We start from the raw sequence: 24,202 nt of genomic DNA on the forward strand, positions 1-24,202 counted from the left end.
CTCACACAGATTTGCCAAGGGATCCTGTTGGGGATCAGAAGGCAGAAAGAGACAACACCAGGTATATCAAGGAGGTGACCTGTAGCCTCAATGGTAAAAAAAAAATCAGCCAGTATTATCACCTACACCAATGAGAGGAGGTGTCTTGGGACAGGGGGAGATTGGTATTTTCTAGTAAACTCACACAGTCCCATAATACTGTCAGCAACAAATGTTTTGAGCAGAAATAAACCTTGATGATAGTTAAACTTTTTTCTTGAGGGCCTCATCAGGTCTCTTTAAGACTACTGCCCTTTGTTCCTGGTTATGTTTACCAAAAGAAATCAAGGCATGCTCTAAAACTCAAGTAGCTAGATATAAAAAGCTACAGAAATCTATAGGAGTAACTGTTTTTCAACTTTAATGAATTCATGCATTAATGTAATAGGGTGAAAATAAGTGCAATAAAGTTGGAGGCTTTGGCATTTAATGCAGTCATTTAACTTTATTATATTTTAAAATCCCAAAGTGGTGGAACACAGTACTTTTCAAACACCTTAGGGCTTTTAAACTGGGCACAGGATCTTCATACGAACAATTTGAAAGGCCAAGCTTCAGAATTGTGTTTTATGTTGCACAAGGAGCAACATGGATGAAGGAATCCTTTACACCATGCACACTCATTTGCATCTGACACTTGTGAATAAAGTACACTTAGTTTTCTTTAAAAAGGAATCCTTACCTCTGGTGAACATATTGATATTTATAAAAATGGGCTAATAATACTAGCACCAATTCTCATTACTTATGTTACACTAAACAGTACATGATGTAAGATCAAGTAATAACAAAATAATAAGGTGCATGTTTTTCTTCCAAAGCTTAGCAGCACATATGGCACAAGACAGAGAACTTCTCTGTATAGAAACCAATCTACCATTTCTGATTCCCTGAAGAGCATAGCTATGAGTGATGGCAAATGACCCAGATGTCTTTTACAGGAGAAAGGCCTTGAGCTGACATGTAGCTGAGCATTACTTCTGTAGTAGAATAAAGTACCATTTTAAATTCCAAAAGACTTGTGTGCATAGCTCAGATATAGAACAAAATTTAAGTATGAAACTATGCTTGTGAGGAATAAATACATGCAATAAAATATGTATGTAAAAAGCTTGGATATTGAGGGCTTTACAAAGATAGAGAAACAACAAATTCCTAGCTAAATTCCTAATGTTAGCCAAAATAGGAAAGCTTTATGGTAACAGCTATTTATCTGAACAAAATATAGTAAGACTCTATCCAAATCACTCTTTTAAATAAGTGCAATATCTGACATGGAATCATCACTCTATCCTAAAACCTATCTAAGATCTGAAATTTTATAAAGGTGCTTTTCCTTCTAAACCTGACTAATGAAAGATGTGAAGATATAATGAAATGAGAAGATTATGTGGCTATTGCTTTTCTGGAAAACAAAATAGTATAAGAGCTAACATATCTGGGATGCTTACTACATTTGCCTTTATATTCCCTTATGAGGAAAAATTTCCCATAGGTTATAGGAGCTGTCAGTCCTGGAGTGTGTGTGTGTGTGTGTGTGTGTGTGTGTGTGTGTGTGTGTGTGTGTGTGTGTGTGTGTGTGTGTGTGTGTGTGTGTGTGTGTGTGTGTGTGTGTGTGTGTGTGTGTGTGTGTGTGTGTGTGTGTGTGTGTGTGTGTGTGTGTGTGTGTTGGTTGTTCTGATTCTACATAGAAAAGGGAATCCATGCCAAGTGGTTTTTGTTGTTTCAGATACAAAACGCTATTTGTAAATTATACAAAATATCAAAAGACATAAAGAATAAAAATCAAACCAGAGTAAGAAGAACATGTTATATAGGTTTGAAAAAAGTTGATTTGTTAGAATATTGTAGTTATCAAATTCTAGATATAAGATACTTTTAGAAGAACGTTCTTTAAAACAAAGCTAAGAGCAGAAAACTGCCTTTATTTAAGAAGATTTGGTATACTCAATCAAAATTTCTGCAAATGGGTTTTCTTTCAATTTGGGAAGCGTCTTTCTTTCTTGAGCTTTTCAATGAGGTAGCATAGCTTTAAGGCTGATCCTAGCTTCAACCCCATATATTTCATCATCATGTCAGTTGTAAGAAGTAACAGGGCTTTTCCATCAATTTCCTACAGACAAAAGGAATTTATAATAATTAACACTGTTGTATCTGACCAGCAGTTATTTCTTTATCTTTCTGACAAGGACTAGGAATATAAGTATGTCAACATTACTGATGGGGGTGAGGGAGAACAAGAAGTAATAATGGAGTGAATTCAAAGTACATTATACACATTATGGAAATAGCATGGTTAAATCCCTCTGTATAATTAATATATGCTAATATGAAGAAAAAACTAACTGAAAGGTCTGCACAGAGGACATTCCACAGCATTAGGGTTGCTAGGGAGGAAAAAAAAAAGATCAAAAGATACATTACATGTTGCTGGATGAGACCAGCGAGGAAGCATGCCATTTGAGGTTCCACTCGCTTCAGAAACAGAATCACCTCATCCACAGACCAAGTTGAAGGGTCCTCAAGGGTTTCTTGTTTTAGGACAACAGAGTCAAGTCCTTCAACTTCAATAGAGAAACAAACACAAATCACACTTGATGTGACCACTATTTTGAAAGAAATTATGTTAAGGTAGGGAGTAGTGAGTGGTCTCATTCCTAGAACTTTCTCTCAAGTACACAAGGAAGAACTTGAGACTCCAATGTGAAAATCTGGGGGAAGCCTGAACAAATGATATGAGGACAGCTTCCTAACTGTTCCACATGACCTCTCCCGAATCACAGGAGCAGCTTCAAAAGATACCTGACAGCTTCAAAGATCACAGACCCAAGGTTTCCTGAGTCACAAGCAAGAACGGATAAAGATCCAATTCTTGGATTAAATTAGGTTCGTCTAACCTAATCCATTACTCTCCTACTTTAAGTGTACTGAATTTCCCGATATCTCTTTTAATCTCTTCCTAGTCTATCTAAATTAGGTTTACTAAATATATGGAATTTCCACAAATTTACAGGTTTATAATTTCCTAAACTTCATTACATTTCTGTGAGCTTGTTGGGGACGAAAGCCAGGGCTTTGTGCTTGTGGGGCAAGCACTGTGCCACTAAGCTATCCCCAGCCCTGAAACTCTTCACTTTAATCAAACACTTTCAGAAACTCCATTATCTTAGAGACCCGACTTAGTTCTTTTGCCAAATCTCTTATGATTTCAATGTGGATATTTTTAGAACCACTTTTAATCTTTAGATTACTATCTCTCATGGCTTAAATGTTAATCTAAATTTTAAAGAAAACAATTACATTCTTCTGAGCTAGGTAAGAAGTAACTTGAATATTTTGTTTAATTCTTCTTTCATGTTTAATTGTACTGCAGTAGATACTCTGAAAGGTTACATGTTTAATTAAAAAAACAGACATGAAATAAGGTGTTTACAGGTCAACAGGTTTTAGCTGAACTGTTCACTAAGTTGTTGGGAAATTTCTTTGTATTGGGAAAAGTACTCATTAACTCAAGCAGAGCACTGCAACCTAAAGTTTGTGTGTTATGTAATTTGCTAGAAGATTTGTTTCTCTAACCAAGGATAGTCAATACAAATTTGACCTTTTCTGTGTGTGCATTAGCCAAAGGTAAATCCTTTCTTGTCTACCACCTGAGCATGTTTTTGAGTTACCTTATCTAGGACAAAAGCTAAAGAAAAATAGAAGATTAAAAAATTCATAATGGGGCCATTCATTACAGGCCTCAGGGGAGAAGACAGGGAGAAGAGTCCTGTTAGTTGGTGAGTACAGTACCTTACTCACAATAAACATTAGTCATCATTATAAACTTCTCCCAAACCAGGCCTTAAAATAGGAAACAGCTTCTACTAGCTGGCCCAGAGGATGTTAACAAACACAGGTTAAACAATGCTACTTGTACCACACAGAATTCATTCCAAACTCACCAAAATCAGTTAAGTTGCATGCAGATGACTCGGGGTGCTTGTACTCCACTATGGGAAGTCCACCGTGGGCTGAATGGGTCATCGATTGGTCCAGTGAAGTTGGAGAAATTGCTGTAGAAGATTCAGCAGAAAAGAGGGTTACTGGAATTCTCAAGAGGTGACAAAGCAGACTGCCATCCCATCATGAGGTCTGAAAAATGATGGGCACTCACCAACAGAAGATGTAGGAATCTGAGAATTCTCTCCCAGTGTCGGTGACTCCAGCTCCCTAAATTCAGATTCCTCCAGAGCTGACTGGGGCTCATCAAAATAATCAGGGGTGTCCATAGTACTACCCTCGTTATCATTTTCCTCCCTGCAAACTGGCATGCTGGTGTCAAGACAGCTTTCAGAAGAGGAGAACAAATTGGTGTTATAGCGTCTATTTCTATTTTTCATAATTCTAGCTCTTCTAGAAAACATGTAGCTGTTTCTGCATGAAAATCTCACGGTATTCTGAAATGACACAAACCAAGCATAAATCAACAGTGTATAAAAAAGAAAATGAGTAACCATTAAAAACTTTATTTTCTTTTGATTATATGATTACTTTAGATTCTTCAGTCCTCTATTTTGTGTGGTATAAATCATACATGCAACAGAAAAATACTCATACTATATATTTATTAAACCTAGACTTTAGTATTCTTTTATCCTCTCCCCATCCCCAGCCCCCGCCATCTACTACTATAGCAGGTATTGATCACCCTAAGCTTGAAGTTGCTACTTTTTTGGGGGGAGGGGGGTCTGGTCGTGGGGCCTGAACTCTGGGCCTGGGCGCTGTCCCTCAGCTCTTCAGCTCAAGGCTAGCGCTTTACCACTTGAGCCACAGCGCCACTTCCGGCTTTTTTCTTTTTTGCTTATGTGGTGCTGAGGAATCGAACCCAGGGCCTCTGGCATGCAAGGCAAGCGCTCTACCACTGAGCCACCTTCCCAGACCCAAGTTGCTACTTTTAAAAAGAAACAACTTCCAGCTCTGGCCTCTTTAAAAACCAGAAATTTATCAGAGTTCTGAGAATATCTTTAAACACTTACACGATAGTACCAAAGGGCTTGTTTGCGCAAGCGCTGGATTCTCATTAATTTTTTATGAATGATATCGCATTTCTTATCCAGGTTCTGAAGAGCATCATGTATAACCTATTAGGATACAAGGTATTAGTAGCTGTGCTTGAAAAGTGACATGTGAAAATGCCACAAAGCCACATATGAACTTCCAGGCACAATGAAAATGCCATCAGAAATATCGTGTCTTCTCTGTGAGATCTGTTTGGAGGTGGAGCCAAGCCTACCTGGTTAAGACACAAAGCCTCAACCTGTTCCTCCGCTTCTCTGACCTGCTCACATCAGAAGTTGCTGTTGTTACTTGGGCTACAGCCACTCCCATCACGGAAGCAGCTCTCTTGGAAGGAAAATGTTCCAATGTGCAAAGGGGCAAAATATCACCCTCCATACAGTGCCTTGTGATTAATTGGAAGTGCCATTTTTTAGCTGTGTGATCATACCCAAGTCACTGACTTCTCTGTGATTCTCCGTCCTTCTGTACAGAATGGGAATGAAAATTTCTCTTCTGGGGATTTCAGGAGGCCATAAAGCTTGCATTAGCATTATGTTAATACAGCTAAGGACATACTGTATGGAGGCTGCTCAGAACTCTACTAGAATCTATTATAACCTCTGCTTACCTTAGCACAAGTTAGAAGGGGAAGTTAAGCATGTTCAGAACAGGGAGTCTGAACTCTGCTGCCAGTCAGGAAGGCATTTACAAGGTGAGGACACATGAAAAGGCATACAGAGCACAAAGGACAGCATATGTTCAAAACAGCCAGAGAGAAAGCAGGAAGCCTTATCCTCAAGACAGCAGTATAACACAATGGAATTCTATGCCTCCATCAGAAAGAATGACATTGCCCCATTTGTTAGGAAATGGAAAGGCTTGGGAAAAATTATATTAAGTGAAGTAAGCCAGGTCCCCAAAAACATAGGTCCCATGGTTTCCCTTATTTGCAATAACCAGCGTATGTCTGAGTCAAGCAGAAAAGGTCAGATAAGTTGGTGTTAGGGAAATGAACCCCAAGATAAGTATTCAAATGTTTTTTTCTTTCATGCAATTGTTTCTAACACATTTATAAGATGATTTCTTTGTTGCTTTGTATGTCCCTTCCCCACGGTATAACCCTTGCTTTCACTGTATTTGATGTTGGTATAATTTGTGGAGGGGAAGGGAAAAAATTAAATAGGGATACAGGTGGACCCATCGCAACAATGAGATGTACAAGTCGTTATGCTGAAAAACGAACTTTACAACTTTGGTGGGGGGGGGGGAGGATTAGGTAGGGGGGACAAGAGGGCATGTGAAGGGATGGGAAGGGGAAACAAAAGAGGAGGTAACAATGCTTGAGAAGAAATGTACTCGTTATCTTGCCCATGTAATTGTAACCCCTCTGTATGGTATTTTCACAATTAAAAAAAATCTATTTTGAAAAAAAAAGCAGGATCCGGGTCCTCCAGAGAAGGGAGAGTGTGTTAGAATGACAAGAACAGAGGCCAGAGAGAGGAGAGGATGCCCAATACAGGGAGGTCTCTGAACCCAGGAGAGTGAGAGAATATGCAGAAAACAGGTGCCTCCCCTGGGAAGTTTCCTATGGCTATATTCAATGATTATGAAGGGTCTCAAGGATGGCCCTAGGCAGGCTTTCTGGTTGTAGGGATAGGAATCAGGGTTTAACCCAGTGTGTGTGTGTGGGGGGGGGAGGAAGGGCAGGCTTTCTGGATAGAGGGACAGGAATCAGGATATAACTGGTGTGTGTGTGTGTGTGTGTGTGTGTGTGTGTGTGTGTGTGTGTGTGTGTTTACTACCCCAGGACCATAACTGGTGTGTGTGTGTGTGTGTGTGTGTGTGTGTGTGTGTGTGTGTGTGTGTGTGGTTTACTACCCCAGGACCCCTGGATTCTGGGAGAGAAGAGACAGGAACTTTGGAACTCAAAGGACAGGGAGCTAGATGATAAGAACAGTCCTAGCCTAAGCTTCTTCTCTGCTCTCAGTCTCCCCTGTGTACTTGGCTGGGTAGAAAAAATGCTGTCAGGAAAGAAAAAGGAGTAAAGAGCTGTATGCTGTAGTCTGCAATAGGGAGGCAGCAGGTGGTAGAGGAAGCAAAGAGCCAACAACACACAGGGAAAAGCATGGTAGGCAAGTGGGAGGGGATGGAGGCTCAAAAGGACCCCTTCTGGACTTCCCAATCAAGATGCCACTTCCTCCCCAGCTGGCACATGCACTGGGGGCCCCTGTAGTGCAAATCAGGTTGCAGGCCTGGTCCCACTGCTTCCCTACACAGCCCAATCCTCAAGAGCTTGTTCACTTGCCCACATGACAAGGGCTCTCTGGTGTCCTCACTAGTTGGAATGAAAGATGAGCCCAATCTTTTACTTAGCTCATTCTAGTTAAGAGTTTTTATAGGATAAAATGCTTACTTTTTTGTAAAATAAATTTTATTTACCCATGGAGAGGCAGATCACAAAATCCATGATAATTACATATTTCTATCAATCTCTACCAACAAATCAATTTAATTGGAAATGAATTTTACAACTTGGGGGAGAAGGGAGTGGGGTGGAGGGAAAGCGGGAGAAAACAAGGGAGTTGGTAGCACTGTTCAAAAAGAGATATACTCATTATCTTACTTATGTAACTGTAATCCCTCTGTGTATCACCTTTATAATAAGATTTAAAAACTTAAAATATAAAATAAAATAAAATATCCCTCATGCCAGGTGCCAGGGGCTCATGGGTGTAATCCTAACTACTCAAGAGACTGAGATCTGAGGATTGCAGTTTGAAGACAGATGGGCAGAAAAGTCCCCATGAGACTCTTTTCTCCAATCAGTCACTGAAAAACTGGAAGTGGAGCTGTGGCTCAAAATGGTAGAGCACTAGTCCTGAGCACAAACCGGATTAGGGACAGCACCTAGGCCCTTAGTTCAAGCCACACAACTGATAAAAAAAAAATCCCTCAAAACTATGTAAGATACCCTCTTCTAAAAGATACTGGTTGGCTGCCATTTTTTTTAAAAATGGGAATCTTGATAGCATTTAAGGCACATACTAAGTTGCCTCCAAATAGGTTAATTTCCTTTAAGGATTTTATATGGCAAATTAATTCACTATTGCCCAATCTAGTCTAAAGAAACATAACTACATTTGATCAGCATATATATTTAAAAATTCTATCCATACATACTGCTGTTTAAAAATTCTGTTCATACATACTGCTATTTCAAAAATTTCATATATAAAAATTTTCCCATATACCATTTTATAAATGCTATTCTAACTATAAATTGTTTTAAAAATCAGCATAATAAAGATCACAAAATAATCAGATATTGCACCATTTGATGGAGAGAATTTTTATTTGGGTACTTTAAGAAACACATCCTAGACTAGACACCAGTGTTTCACGCCTGTAATCTAAGCTACCTCAGGAAACTGAGTTCTGAGGATCATGTGGTTTGAAGCCAGTCAGGCAGGAAAGACTGTGAGACTCTTCTCTCCAATAAAATACCAAAAAACAGGAAGTGGACTGTAGCTCAATATACAGACCACTAGCCTTTTTAAAAAAATTTTTATTGTGAAAATACTGTACAGAGGGGTTACAATTACATGGAAAAAATCATGTCATGAGTACATTTCTTATCAAGCATTGTAGCCTCCTCCTTTGTAAAAATATGGAACGCTTCACGAATTTGCGTATCATCCTTGCACAGGGGTCATGCTAATTTTCTCTGTGTCATCCCAATTTTAGTATATGTGCTGCTGAAGCGAACACCAGACCACTAGCCTTTAGCAAAAGCAGCTCAGGGACTGTATCTAGGCCCGGTGTATGTGTGCACGCACTCTCTTTTCTGTTCTCTCTCTCTCTCTCTCTCTCTCTCTCTCTCTCTCTCTCTCTCTCTCTCTCTCTCTCTCTCACACACACACACACACACACACACATGCATACACGCACATGCACACATGCATGCATACACACACACACACACACACACACACACACACAGTGCCAGAAATGAGCTATGGCTCAAGCAGTAGTGCTAGCCTTGAGCAAAAAGCTCAGGGACATCACCCAGGCCCTGAGTTCAAGCTCCAGGATAGAAAGAGTATAAAAAGGGAAGAGCAAAGGATATAAAAAGGAGAGGATAGAGGAGAGGACAGGGATAAAGGAAAGGACAAAGGAGAAGAAAAAGGAGAGGAAAGAGGAGGGGAAGGGAGGAGAAGAAAGGAGAGACACAAGAAGGAGGAGGGGGAGAGAACTTTCCTACCTCACAATGGGTAAGAACATCCATCATAGAGGCCTCTTCATCTCCTCTAGTGAATATAGTGACTGGAACAACACTCTGTTTAAAATTTTTTTGAAATAGTTGTTAATGTTTTACTCAGTAAGAGCTACACTTTACACCACAGAAGAGACACCACTTTGTTTACATTTTTTATATCAACCTTCTCAAATTCTTAACCTAAAACAAGAGATAAAATTTTTTTAAATCACCATAATTTGGGTATGGAAATAATGATTGCCAATTAAGGAAAGAAAGAATACATTTTCAGCAGAATCTAGATTTACATTTCCAGTAAAAATGTGTCCTGCTATGGAAGAAATGGGGTGGGATGGGGGAATGATTAACAGCTCATATTAGGATAAAAAAGTATTTCCTTAAGTATGACTTTATCAAGGAATTCTATAGTATATTCACAATTTATACCTCCTTTGCCTTTAAAATGGTAATGTTTTAATATACTAGGCAGATATCAACTAAAATTACAACAGTGATATACGTAATACTTATTGAAATGTATAAAAAAGCAGTATTAGTATCATCATTGTTATGTAGATATTGGGGTTATTACCTGAGAAAGATTTATTAAAAATTAAAGTGAAGGAACTAGAAAAGTTGAGAAGAATTGAACAAAAATTTGAGTTCCATTTTACTTTTCAAAGGCGTATTTGTCTAGTTTTTACTGTTGCTGTTCTGTTTTGTGACACTAGGGATTAAAACCAAGGCCTTGTTTTTCTCTCTCTCCTCTCTCTCTCATAGTACCTGTCCTGGGGTTAGATCTCAGGGCCTGAGTACAGTCCCTGAGCTTCTTTTTGATCAAGGCTCATATTCTACCACTTGAGCCACAGCTCTACTACTGGCTTTTTTGGGTAGTTTAGTTCCTGCAATCCTCCTAAGTAGCTAAGATTACAGGGTAAGGCACTGGCAACTGGCTTAAAGCTGTCTTTAAAGCAAATTGTTAGGTGACCAAAGCAATGTTACATGACGATTTTTTTTTTAATAATCCAACAGTGCCACTCTGTGGACAAAATAGGAAACGTTTAAGCACTTAAAATTTCTGACCAATTAATCTTAAAACTGGTGCTAGTGTCTCACAAAGTAATCTTAGTTATTCAGGAACTTGTGATTTGAGGATTTAGGTTTGAAGCCAGTCTGCTGACAAATCTGAGGTTCTCATCTCCAATTAACCAGCAAATGCTTGAAGTAGAGATGTGGTCCAAGTATTAGTGCACTGGCCTTGAACTACTTTTAAAATAAGCACACTTGGTAGCCATATAATGTTTTTATTTCAAAATAATATGGAATTGAGCTACAGATAACTACTTATAAAAATATTTTTTCAAATAAGCTAGGCTAAAAAGGCTAATTATCATGTGTCAATTGTCATATGTGGAATCTAGCCCTGAAAAAAATGAATGACATGAGTGTGAATCTGGGGAGAGGGGAGGGAAAGGAGGGAGTGAGATTGTGCGAATATAATCTGAGTGCTTCCTAAGCATTTATGAGAAAAGAATTATGGAACAAGAAAGAATAGGGAAGGTAAGTTTTATGGAAGTATTTTATATGTATGAAATTATTAAAATGAACCCACTTTGTACAATTTATACTAATTTTAAAAAGAGTAAAGAGATTTTAAAAAGCTAATAAACACAACACAGAAAAGAACAGAGATTTTTAATTTAAAATACAAACCATATTGGTTTCATTGTTGATGGAAGACATCTTGTCTTGCACACAGGATAGATTCTACTTCCTGAGTGGAGCTAAGTGACCTAAGACTCCTGAAAACGAATGCACAAAAAGTTATTCCACATACTCCCTAAATAACCTTAACATGGATATGCAGTGAGAATACCATCTCAAATCACAGTCTTGATTGGTGTGTGTGTGTGTGTGTGTGTGTGTGTGTGTGTATGTGTGTGTGTGTGTGTGTGTGTGTGTGCGCGCGCGTGCATGCGCCAGCCAGTCCTGTGGCTTTAACTCAGGGCCCGTGTGCTGACTCTTATTTCTTTTTTTTGCTCAAGGTTATCACTTGAGCCACTGATCTACTTCTTGCTTGTTAGCTGGAGATAAGAGTCTCATCGACTTTCCTGCCTAGTCTGGGTCTCATTGCAATCCTCAGATCTCAGCCTCCAGAGTAGCTACGATTGGGTGTTTTTTGATAAAAACATTAATAAGAACAGAGAGTAAACCATCTACTGCTGCTGGAAGAAAGAGAATCTCACAACCCTGACCTTGAATAAAAGAAGGCAAACAACGAAAAGAGAATACAATGTATAATTTGACTTGCACAAAGCTGAAAAACAAGAAAAATTTACAGATTAGGAGGAGTCTTTCCAAACCACTGCATTTATAGTTTTACAAGTTTTTAGTGTCCTATTTTGTAAACAGGCTTTGAGTTATTTCACCAATTAACAATTCATGGGCATTCAAGTTACTTTCTAAAGTTTTGTTTTTATAAAGAACACTCTAGAACAGTCTTACACTGATGCAAGTAGTTTTGGGGTATACATTTCTAGAAGCAGAAACAATAGATCAAATAATTACACATATGAAAATTCTCCATTACTTCTTCTCCAATAAGGAGCATTGTTAGCTATACTTTCCATAGCACACTAAGTACCCTGCTAATCCTGCATGTAGATTTTACAGATGAACAAATAATGTACCAAGTAACACTTTATAATGAGATGATCAAATGATTTTTTCTTTGATTTATTGATACAACATATTTCTTACCACTAAAATCTTAACTCAAGTTCTATCTCTGAAAAGGAAAGCTGCTATATAAAAACTACCCCATCTGGTTAGAACACTGCTTTCTCCAATGATAACACTCACATTTTAACAGTAAGGCAACATCACACGTCTCCTTACATAAGAACAGCATCAAAGAGGGTTAATACTTTAAGTTTGTGACTAGAGTAGTTTAGCTACAACCTCCTCACTTACTAGTAAGTATAAATAACTTATGGACAACTTAGAGTACTTAAATTCTCCATTTCCTACTTCAAGACTATAAAATAATGATAATAATTGTGAAGTCTCATGGAGATACAGGGATTAAATAAGTGTGTGTAATAACTATTGTCTTACTTGGCTATTATCAACTATTGTCTTTTTACTATTATCTAGTTTATCTACTTACATAAAACTGTTTCCAATAAAACATCATGGAATACTTAAGAATATATTTTCACTGTCATAACATTTAATCTGAAATCATAATGTACATTACAGATATAAAAATTCTTTTTTTTCTACTAGGGTATGTTGCAAACAGACAAAAAATTAGGTTTTCCTCAGAAACACTTGAAAAGAAATTCAAATTACAATATTTGGCATCTCACTTTTGATGGATTTTTACACATTTCTGTGTCCCATTTTTTTCCACAGATAAATACAATTATTGCTTGATAAACTGCACCACTGTGAAGTGTGTTGCCCAATTTTGTAATGTGCAAAATTTAGTCTTCCAATGATAGTCAATCGTACCATACATTTTCATTCTGTTCCACTGTTTCCCACAGGTAATGATTACAGCTTCTACTGTATTAAGAGATCTCAAACGACTCGATTATGGCAACAAATTCTTTAAGGTCAAAATCCTGTGAAACCAGATTTACTTAAAATGAAGCTTACTTGGATATTGTAGTAAAAATTTAAACTAAATCTAAACTCTTGGGTGTTATTTTGTTTGTTTCTTAAACCCTTGACGATTCCATACTCCAGCAAGGCAATCGTTCACTTCAACAAGATAGGGATCACAAGGTTGAGAGCTGAAAATGGCATTTCACCCCTGGACCTTAGCAAGCAAGTTAAAAAAATGATCACAGCCACAAGCGGACCTCCGCGATACCTGTTACAAAACCATTAAAGAGCCCCAAGCCCGAATAAGGCCAGATGAGAGAAGAGAAACCATTCCCAACACAGTGAAGATAGAGGTTTTTCTAGTAAATACCCAAACAGCTGGCGGGCTAGACCCCTAGCACGCAGTCAAGGCTCCCCGCTTTCCAGGGATCCCTACATTTGGTCGTTTTTACTGTCTCCAGCAGCCGCCCTGTGGAAGCAAAGCAGAATCTTGAGGGTGCACCCGCTCCACGTGCCGATAGATTTCAATAATCCGATTACAACGAAAGGGAGGAAATGGAGAGGTTGTCTTGGACCCAACGCGGTTACCTCCAAATCTCCGTCAGAACCTCAAAAGATGGTAATGGAATCAGATCGCGAGTTGATCAAATCTCAACTGCGCAGGAGTCAGTTCTTCCGTTCCTACCTTCCTTGCGCACATCAGAGGCCGACCACGCCTCCCTCGTGTCTTTCCCCCCTCCCCCGCCTCTCCCCGCCTCCCCCCACTTCCCATGCCGCCACCGGCGTCGCCACAGGCACCACCAACCTCAGCAGCCCCCACCCTCCTCCCGGGCCACTTCCCGCCCCACTTTCAACACCCCCTCCAACTCGCCTCCACGCGGGAAAAGAAAAGAGAAAAAAAAATAGGTTCCATGCGACCCAGAAAGTTAGCACCAAGTAGTTAATCAGGGGCCAAACTGTCCCTGGGAACCACCCAACTCGTCTCCCTCCAAGCGCGTGTAAAAGTTGAAAAGACAAGGTATAGACTCCCCTCCTCCCACTCCGCACCCCGCAACCCCCGAGACAAGAAAAATTCATGAGAATAAAGTCTCACTGGATAGATAGACCTATCATGATCGGCCCCGGACCCGAACCTGCTACCTAGCCTCCGAAGGCGTCCGAAGACCGGCTGCTGGCCCAAGCCCCAGCTTTCCACATTTTCGATCATTACTGCTTACCGCGAGGGGCCGGCGGTGGGCGACTGGCGGCTGTCGAATGGCGAGCGGCGGGCGGCGGGCGGCGGGCAGCTGGCGATGGGCGGCCGGCGAGCGGCGGCCAGTGGCGAGCGGCGAGCAGCGGGCAGCTGGCGGCTGGCAAGTGGCTGCTGTAGAGTCGGCGAGCAGCGTGTGGTGAACCCGTTGAGCGCGGGCAAATATTCACGTATCCACGTGCACAAACGGAGGCGGGGCAGTTTCACTGACCAATCAGCGGTCATCTAGAAACATTCTGGCAGGATTGTTAGCTCAACCTGTTGGCTAGGAACCTTAGAGGAAGGGTTGCTCGGGAGACAGCAGGAGGCGGAGCTTCAGTGCCTCCTCTGGTACATGTCCAGACCTGAGGGGGAGGGGAATTTCAAACATGGAGTGACCATTGCTTTGGTGTCGTCCCCCTCTCCCGCATGTCTCAACCGCTTTGGTCACGTGTGCGCTGCCTTTTTGCTGAGTCACGCTGCATGTGTCTAATCCCACCTATAGGGTGATAGAAAGCAAAGACCTTAGGCAGAGAAAATGGATAAGGCAAAACTCTTCAAGGAGTTTTGTCCTAGCCCTGGGCTTGAATTAAGGCCCAGGCAATGTCCCTTAGCTTTTGTGGGCAAGGCTAGCACTCCACCACTTGAGCCACACCTCCACTTTTGGCATTTTGCTAGTTAATTGGAGATAATCTCATAGACTTTCCTGGCTGGACTGGCTTTGAACCGCGATCCTGAGATCTCAGCTTTCTGAGTACCTGTTGTTGAAGCTACTGTCACGTGGCAAGGATTCCAGGTGTTTTTTGGTCTTAGTTTTTGTTTTTGCAGCTAATGATCGCCACTTTTACTGTTATTAGTTTTTGGAGGAAACCATCTCTACTTGCTTTTAATTATTCTCCCTTTAAACTGTTTTAATGGTTATAAAGGTGATACACAGAGAGAAGGGGCACAGTTTCATAAGTCAGAGACTTAGTATACTTCTCTTTGAACAATGTCACCCCTCTCTTCTCTCTCTCCTAGTTTTTCCCTCTTGTTCCCACCGACAAATTGTAACATTCATTTTCAACATAGATACTACTGAGTACAACTGCTGTGTGTTCCTTTGTTCACCCCTGTATTTCTCTGCCACCCCTACACTCCCAAAGACAGATAATGCAACAGACAACACACAAAAAAAAAAGAACAACAAAAAACCCTCCTTATTTCCATTCCCTGGAGGGATTCCAGCTTTTAAAGGGAAAAATATTAGCAGAAAAGCAGTGACTGAAATCCCTGACAGAAAACACCGTACAACAATGAAAATTTCTGGCGGGCGCCGGTGGCTCACTCCTGTAATCCTAGCTACTCAGGAGGCTGAGATCTGAGGATCACGGTTCAAAGCCAGTGCAGGCAGGAAAGTCTATGAGACTCTTATCTCCAATAAACCACCAGAAAACCAGAAGTGGCTCAAGTGGTAGAGTGCTCGCCTTGAGCTGAAGAGGCAGAGGGACAGTGTCCAGGCCCAACAAAAAAACTTGTAGGCTGGATGTAGGGATAAGAAATTCTGACAGGCAAGAGCCCAGACAATCTCAAAGATGAATGCTGCCATTCTCACCCTATCTCACATTTCTATCTCTCTCCTCCCTCCCTCTCCCTCTCCCCCCATCTCTTTCCTTCTCCCTCTCCTTCTCTCTGTCTCTCCTCCTCCTTCTCTCTACTTTCTTTTTGCTGAAAAGCACTAGCTCCTTACTTGGATCCACAAATTAACTAAAAGCAGGAGAAAAGTTCAGCAGTGCTGTCTACAATTTGTATTTAATCTTTGCTTTAAGCCATTGTCTCCGTTGTCACTGTGCATATTACGTTAAAGGTCTTAAAAGCGCCTAAGGAACAAAGCCTTGTAGGACAGATCACCCCCCAAATGAGGGCCATTACCTATTATGTTGAGGCTCCATCCAGGAGCAGGAGGAATCACCTCATGGAAACCAGATTGCTCCCCTGAAGAAATGACTGTGGTAGAAACTTACCCAGAACCTGGAGAGAACCAGAACCAAGATAATGACCCACCAGGCCACACCTACAACTGGGCTTTTTTTATGTTCTTAATGAAGCTTGCTCAGCTTTTTTTCTGCTAATAGCTGATGCTGTATCACTTGAACCTCACCTTCACTTCTGGCTTTTGGCTCAATGCTTGGAAATTTAAGTCTCTTGGATTTGTATGCCCTGGCTGGCTTTGAACCATGATTCTCAGATCTCAGCCTCCTGACTAGCTAGGATTATAGGCATAAGCCCTCAGCCCCCAGCATAAATAGAACTCTTTAGGCATGCTTTCTGGCTCCTGCCCTGAATTCTTCCATTATACCTTTGTACCCTTTAAATGACTGAAGATAAACTGCAGTGCCACTTTCCTGTGCCACATATTTTATTATACCATATAATAAAACATCTCTGCCCTTCATCATGTCTTTTTCTTTCTTTGCTAGTACTACAGTTTGAACTCAGGGCCTCAAGCTTGCTAGGCAGGTACTGCCACCCCTTGAGTCATGCCTCTAATCCTGCCTTTTGCTGGTGATTATTGAGCTGGAATCTTGTAGACTTTTCTGCCTCTGGTGACTATGAACTGAGATCCTCCAGAGAGTCTCAGATAGTTTAGGATTAGAATTAGGGACATCAGCCACTAGCAAGTGGCCATTGGGTCGCTTTGCATAATGGCTGAGTGGCTGGGTCTGACATATTCCTTTCCTTATAGACTTTATCCCTTTCACTAAGTTTTGAGGCTTATTTAGCTATTTATTTAGCTTATTTAGCCATTTAATGTGCTGACTCTCTAGTAACATTTACCCTTTCCTCTGAAACCATTCACCAGAGATGTCCACCTTAACTGGCTTCCAGGAGTATTATTAGTCAGTGCTTAAATTTGAATGGGGAAAGAAGCTGGCCTTAGCAATGGTTCTGTGCTTGCTTCCATAAGCACATGATGAAAGCTATTTCTAGTCTCCCAAGCAGAAGCACAGGCTAGAGAACCTGCACAAATCCTGGAGCCATGTTTGCTGGGTTTGTACCCCAGTGCCAATTTGTAGTTACTGTATCTATGGTTTGGGTAAGCCAAGTATTGTCTGGTACTCAGTTTTTCTTTCCATAAAAGGGACATATTTTGAAACATAATTTTTCCAAGGAACTTGTTTTTAAATTTTTAAAGAAGATTTATATATTTTGGCTATATGTCTATTGCCTCACACTTACGACAATAGTAATAAACCTTTGTTGAACTCTCATTCTCTTTACCACCCCCCCCCCCAAAAAAAAAGTACAGTCATAACTTTTTCCCTGGTATGTAAAGGAGCTATTAGTAGTCTGGATGTTCAAAGTACAGCTTTCCTTCTCAAAATTAAACTAGATTAATGTCCATTATGGATATCACATTTTTTCCCATCTTTTTGCCTTAGGTGTTCATTGATGTCCACGTGCCCATAAAACATTTTGTTTGTGAAAAAAATTACATAACAATGAAGAGAATAAAACCAGTTGTTTAATTGCAGTCACGTTTATTTGCAGTTTCTATACACACTTTCTAGGTAATCAAACTTTTCTGGTACATTTTTTGAGAGGGGTTCACAATGAAACTGTCACCGTTTTTACTAAAAATAAATACAAGACTTAAAGTGTTGCACAGCTCTAAAATATACAAAGGCTTGGATTGAATGTAAACGTTGAAAACATCTTACAAAAGAAACCATCTTGGCAACAATTAAAAAAGTTCATATTTACAAATATTACAAAAATACAAAATGGATGCAAGTCCATAAACCATTGTCTTTGGGGCCAACATGAACTGGTTCTAGTACCTTCTTCAGCGTTTTAGATCTTTTCGTTAGGACCTTATTCTCAAAATGCCACCGCTGCGGCAACTATACTTGCTGACCTTTGGCAAAGAGCAAATCACATATTTTATTGGTACAACTAGCCCATGTCCTCTGCTTAGCCAAAAACAAAGCAAAACAACCAAAAAGAAACATCAAAGCAGATTTTTTTTACAAAGACAAAATTTGCCCCATGTGACATAGACATGTTGTATAAACATAAAGAAAAAAAATAGCATCAGTGCAAACAACAGAAGAAAAGTTTGGAATGATGTTCTTTGTAATACCTAATGTGTGTACCTGCGTCAAGCTGGCAGTGATGTTAAGACAGCCCTAAACTTTGCTTTTGTTTGTTATGTAATAAAGCCATGTAGAATGTTCCAGATTACTAAGGAATTGCTTGCTTGCTTTTTTACTCAGTTTGTTACTCAATACTCTTTATTTTTTCCACAGTGAATTTATAATCCATCTTTATTTGGGTTTTTAAATATATGAAATATAAAATAGAGAAACTCTGCTATAGATTTTTTGAGTAAACAAAATAAGTAAAACTATATTATAAGGGTTAGTTCTGTGATCATTACATATAGAAGGTATCTTATTGCCTCATAATTCAAGTCAATATGTATTTTAAAATATATATATGGTACCATTACTTAAATCAATGTCAATAATAAAGAGGTGACATTTTTATTAAAGCCAATTCATGGGTTTTCTATTCAAGATTTAGAATAATTTTTTTAAAGCCCACATAACCTTTCTTCACACTTAAAAAACCCCTAGCTATGCAAAAGCCATACTGCAAACGAACTGCTTTTATGAAAATTGCAATCACCTATTGTGACTGAAAAGAATGGTTTCTTATCACATTTACCTAAAATCTTTTATTTCTAAAATTTTGCCAAGTTTTCTTTTCAAAGCATGAAACAGATTTGTTCATGTTCCCATGCTGGTTTTCTTAATTCATGTGTTCCAATGAGAAATGGATGGTCCATTTGTTTTCAAACCCCAACACATTTTTAATAATAAAAAGTATAACACTTCATAAATGTTCAAACCCTTTACCAGGTAGCTTATCTATCCCCAGTACACGTGAAGTTCTCTCTCGCTCACTTGCGTGCGCTCTCTCTCTCTCTCTCTCTCTCTCTCTCTCTCTCACTCTCTCTCTCTTTCTTCCTCTACCCCTCCACCCCCAGCACCCATTTTACATACAAGTATGACAAGAAATTAAGTGACACAATTTGGTACTAAAAACAAATATTAAAAGCCAGAAATTTTTATTTTCTTTTCAAACAAACAAAACACCAACAGCAATCAGAATCTCTAATTCTTAATCTGTAGCTCTTAAAACACATCTCTATTGAAAGACAATATCTTCTTAGACCAGGCTTTCTCATTCATTTTTTGTATGAATGAATCACAATCTAAAAACAACCTTTCATACCTCCTACCTTCCCAAATACCACTTGCATAGGCATAAAGCCAGCTGCTTATCAATTTTTTGGTAACCCTGGTGTGTTCTATCATTGTAATCACATTCTAGTCTTTTAAAAAGATCATATCCCTTCTGAAATCTCTCTACATTGTACCTCTCCCATTCAAAAATCTAAGTACATAGCTGCTTATATTTCTGACATAAGATTCCAAACACTAGTAACAGTTCACGTTAAAATCAGAAGTGCAAAAACCACTTGTAGATTTCAACTTGTAACTACCTTTTTTTCAGTTTTAAGACAAGAAAATTCAAGTAATTTCAAGTAATTCAGCTTATTTCCCTGCCTTCATGTTATCAGAGCCTTTGCCCTGACATTTCCTTCCCCACCCACCACCCTCCCCTTTGCCATCAAGCAGATAGAGTAAAGCCAGACAAAAACTCAGTTGTATGTAGCATTGTGAACCAGAACTGCGCCCCATTCCCAGTTTAATAGTGAATATAAATAATGCATATACACATACCTATCTCCCAACTACGTTGTTCACAGTGTCATTTCTGTTCACTTTTTTAGGTAGCATGAATTTCATCAGTACAGAGAGAAAGCTTTGCTGAAAACTCATTGCAGGTTTTAATAGCTCTGTAACATGCTTAGGTTTTATCTTCGTTAGTTTAAGAACCTGGAGCTAATTGCTAAACCATTTAAGGACTTCAAAAGATTCTAGTCATTAGATTATGACCCCAATAGCCTAATATGTTTCATCATAACCTAAAATGAACTACTGGTTTTCCTACTCATTCTCTTTAAAGCAATCCATTAAAAAAAAATTAAAACCTAAAAGACACTGTCAAATGCTGTTTTTCAGGGCTTTGTGTTGAGAATGATGATTTCTTTCATTGATAAAAGGTGTCAATCAAAAGCATGCTTTTCATTCTGTCCAGATTTCCACATGGCAAATCAAAGCCACGAGTTTCTATTAGCTTGTTTACATAAATGACTAGGTCTGAGTTCATTACTTCAGATTAACCACATTTCAGTATATGACCTCAAGATTTTTTTAATTTGCCAGTTTTTAATTCATATTTGAGGTTCATCACTTTGAAATCATACTGGTGGACATTTAAATATGGTATTTAATATGAAAATGGTATTCACAGAATACAGTTATTATGCTTTATTCTTGTGTGTTCTATAAACAGTTGGTGTGCGGTAGATAATTGGCCACATGTCCACTCATTGTTGATAAATCTATTTACACACTTTTATCAAAAATATGGTATTTACATATGTGTAGTTCTTTCTTCTAAATTTTGCTTTAGTTCATTTTAATGTAAAAAAATACCAAACCTCCGGAGTAATTTCATCTTCTTAAAGAATCATGACAGTGAGGGCTTTATTTTCTGAATAGGCAGCTCTGGGAAAACCTTGTGTAGGTCTCATGAAAAGTAGATACTTTTATCTCTTTTGTATTTCCTATTATCACAGGGAATGAAATCAGATAAATCAAACTAAGCTAAAGAAAACCATGAAAAACAGTGCAGCTACTTAAAACGTGGAAACCAATCCAGAATGACTCCATCAACATCCCATCTCCCCAGCAGGTATTTAAAAATTCATTACTTAGCAGTTATGGTACCCCCATCCTATTGGGAATTCTCTCGAGATCTCTGTGGTATCCCTAGGGTCTGTCATTACTAAGGGTTTGGGCATTGGGAGGGAGCCTGGCAGGGAAGCCTATGTGGAGCTCTGCGAGGAGCGGTCATCGTGTGGGCTCCCATCAGAGTTTTCTGTCTCTCCCTCAGAGATGGCCTGCATGGGTGTGTTGTACAGCCTGCAGCGTACACTATACCGGCTGCTGCTGGCCACAGGAGGTGCTCTGGATCGTCCCACCCTGGCTGATGCTGAGCTGGCAAAGTTCTTTGAGGAGAACCCTTCTACACTGACCCGCGGGGAGCAGGGAGAGAGAGGGGACAATGCCTCAGCCCCAGGGGATCCCTGATGGGCATCATCAGAACTTTGTGGGGCCTCCCCTGGAAGCTCCCCAGGAGGTTTCGGCAGGATGGGACTCTTGAGGATCTCTGTGGCGGACATGCGGTAACTGGAATCAGAGCGACTGCCTTTCTTGAGGAGGAGCAGCTTAAACTCTTCGTTGGATGTGTTGGATTTTTTGGCATTTCGGTAGATGAGACCAGGAGATCTCTGGCTGTTGGCAGTTGTCACGCTGCTGCTGGAGGAGGTGACAGAACTGGTGCTGCTGCTGCTGCTGCTGCTGCCACCGCCGCTACCACCACCACCACTGCTGCTGCTGAGGGGAGCTCTGGATTTGCTTCGAACAGACATGTCACCGGAATCTTTCCTCCCAAGTACTTTCCTCTTGGATCTTTGAAGGAAAAAAAAAAGAAAATGGGTAACATTTGGAGTCCACATAGGGCACTTTATGAAACAAAAAGTATTGGATTCCTATTCCTGCCTCTATTTAAAAAGGCATCCTGTAGGAGAGGTTTCTCAGCTTTAGGACCACAGAGATAAAGAGGAAGATACATTCTTTCCCCTCGTGGTGCTCACAGACTTAGAGAAATTGTCTGATAACCAATGGACATTGGCTAGGTTTCAGAGATGGCATTTTTTGATAATGGTTACTGTGGACACTGGACATTCCAGAAGAAGACTTACTGAGGGATTGTGCAACAGGTTAAGAAAAAAAAAAACTGCTGTCTAACTGACCTTCAACTTACCATGTGATCAGAGACAGCTGGGTTTTTTTGTTAGTAAATCTGTCTTTAAACTAGAGATGAAATGCTCTACTGGCCAGAATTGGCCTCCAAATAATAGCACAAGTGTGTAGAGGTGTGGATGGGACAGGATGGACCCTGCTTTGATGATGAGGCTGCAGGAATGGATATATGAGAATGTATTAAGACTATTCTGTGTACTCTTACATTTCCTGCTTATAGAAAGTTAGATAAAAAGACTTTTTCAGTAAGCAGATCTATTCTTGGCTGTAAATCCCATTTCCCTTAGCTTCCTAGTAACATCAATAGCATATTAATCAGTAAGCTAACTCTTGGTGAAGAATGGAAAACTTAGCATCTCTGAATCCCTTAAAGCTTTGTATACTCTAAGTTCTCAACAAAGTAAAATAGCTGGTGAGTATGGTGGCAATCCTGTAATTCTAGCTACTAGAAAGGCTGCCTGGGCAAATGGTTTATGAGACTTCATCTCAACCAATAAAAGGCTAGGCATGGTGGTGTGCTCCTGTCATCACACCCACATGGGAAATGTAAATGGAAAGACTGCTAACCAGGCCAGCTCAGGCAAAAATAAGAAACCCTATTCAAAAATTCATAAAAGCAAAAGGGGCTAGAGGCATGGCTCAAGTGATAGAGCACATGCCTGGCAAAAACAAGGCCCCGAGTTCAAATATACACAAGCACTAAAAAAAGGAAAGGAAAGAAAAATATCACTTATCACTTAAATAAGCAAAACCTACGCAAATACAAATCTAAGAGGATCAAACTCCTCAAGTCTAGTGAACCTCCAAACTCATCATATTACTGATTTTGTCTTGATAATTAAGCAGAAATAAATGCCATGAATCATCAGTAGCATTCATTTCATGGATAACATGAAATGAACTAGCAACATGATTTCTCACCAACTTAAAATCTATAGGATGAAAAAGAAACCTGAGTTTTGTGATCATTTTGTGATCATAAAGCAGCCTAAGTTTGGTTCATTAAAAACTCTGTAGTTATGATTTGGATGCACCAGTGTCTAGACATCCCAATAGAGTAGATTTTTCAAATAATATTAGCTTTTAGCAGATATCATACTCTAGACATAAAAATATTAACTTTATCATCAATATCAAATATATGAGCTATAGATATTCCTACTTACAGTAAAAGGACAGATAGGTTCAGAGATTTTAACTTACCCAAGGCTACATAGAAAGAGTCAGACCTGGGATTCAAATTTAAGTCTTTTTTATTCTACTACTAATGCCTTATTCACTATTCCAGACATAGCAGATGGCTCTTTGTGGGTATTTGGCTCTTTAACTTATAAAATATGGGAGGTGAGGGGAATATGGCTAAGGCTTAGACTAGACATTGAGGTGAATAAAAATAAACCAATGGTTATTTACCCACCGAGTACAGAAGTGTGCCTGCTACTGTGTATGTAGAAATTACTTTCAACTGAATCCCTAAAACAAAAATACTCCTAAACAATCCCACTGTTTTTAAAGAGCAGTGTTCTTCTTTCAAGAGGATACTGAATCAAAAAATCAGAAGACAAAAGTTGTTGGAAAAAAAGCAGAAGCTGAGATAGGCACTTGGTGGCTCATGCCTGTAATCCTAGCTACTCAGGAGGCTGAGATCTGAGGATCCCGGTTCAAAACCAGCAGAAAAAGCTGGGCAGAAAAGTCCTCATGAGACTTTTATCTCCAATTAACCACTCAAAAACCGGAAGTAGAGCTATAGCTAAAAGGGATACAGTGCTAACCTTGAGCAAAATAGCTCAGGGACAGCACCCAGGCCCTGAATTCAAACCACGTGATCCACAGGAGAAAAAAAAAAAAAGCAGAAGCCAAGGAAGCTGGGGCGGGAAGGAGGAGAGTTGTAAGCTGCTTGCTTCAAAAATGGTTTGTGAAGTTGTGAAATAGTAAAGAAAATCTCCAAATTCTGTCCTTTGAGAATTCCATCTAGGTACCTGAGGTTCATTTTTTTCCCACTGTGCATTTAAGCCTACCCATTTG

The 24,202-nt window shown here is 39.6% G+C and overlaps 2 protein-coding genes and 1 non-coding gene across 4 annotated transcripts in view; all 3 read right to left on the reverse strand.

Moving 5' to 3' along the window:
- Window positions 1-477: 477 nt before the first annotated feature.
- On the reverse strand, window positions 478-14,370 carry Scml1 (Scm polycomb group protein like 1). Of its 2 annotated transcripts, none has more exons than XM_070039285.1 (8): window positions 14,164-14,370; window positions 11,048-11,136; window positions 9,341-9,415; window positions 5,058-5,162; window positions 4,196-4,478; window positions 3,984-4,094; window positions 2,464-2,603; window positions 478-2,152 (listed from the first exon to the last, which is right to left on the reverse strand). In XM_070039285.1, the coding sequence occupies exons 2-8, from the start codon at window positions 11,075-11,077 to the stop codon at window positions 2,018-2,020; spliced, it is 879 nt and encodes a 292-aa protein (XP_069895386.1). In that variant the 5' UTR covers window positions 11,078-11,136; window positions 14,164-14,370; the 3' UTR covers window positions 478-2,017. The 2 variants fall into 2 exon arrangements, with proteins under 2 accessions (XP_069895386.1, XP_069895387.1); XM_070039286.1 differs by lacking the exon at window positions 14,164-14,370 and adding an exon at window positions 13,535-13,597.
- Window positions 8,741-8,847, reverse strand: LOC138840632 (U6 spliceosomal RNA). Its single transcript, XR_011376183.1, has one exon. It is a non-coding gene; the product is annotated as a U6 spliceosomal RNA (small nuclear RNA).
- A 3,324-nt stretch (window positions 14,371-17,694) lies between the features above and the next one.
- Nhs (NHS actin remodeling regulator) overlaps window positions 17,695-24,202 on the reverse strand; it is a 319,344-nt gene continuing 312,836 nt past the window's right edge. The window contains exon 10 of the mRNA XM_070040796.1: window positions 17,695-21,823. Coding sequence (XP_069896897.1) covers window positions 21,178-21,823 — 646 coding nt within the window. The 3' untranslated portion in view covers window positions 17,695-21,177. The remainder of the gene's footprint in view (window positions 21,824-24,202) is intronic.

The sequence above is a fragment of the Dipodomys merriami genome, unplaced genomic scaffold (assembly GCF_024711535.1).
Source record: "Dipodomys merriami isolate MVZ:Mamm:240054 unplaced genomic scaffold, mDipMer1.0.p SCAF_3, whole genome shotgun sequence".
Lineage (NCBI taxonomy): Eukaryota > Metazoa > Chordata > Mammalia > Rodentia > Heteromyidae > Dipodomys > Dipodomys merriami.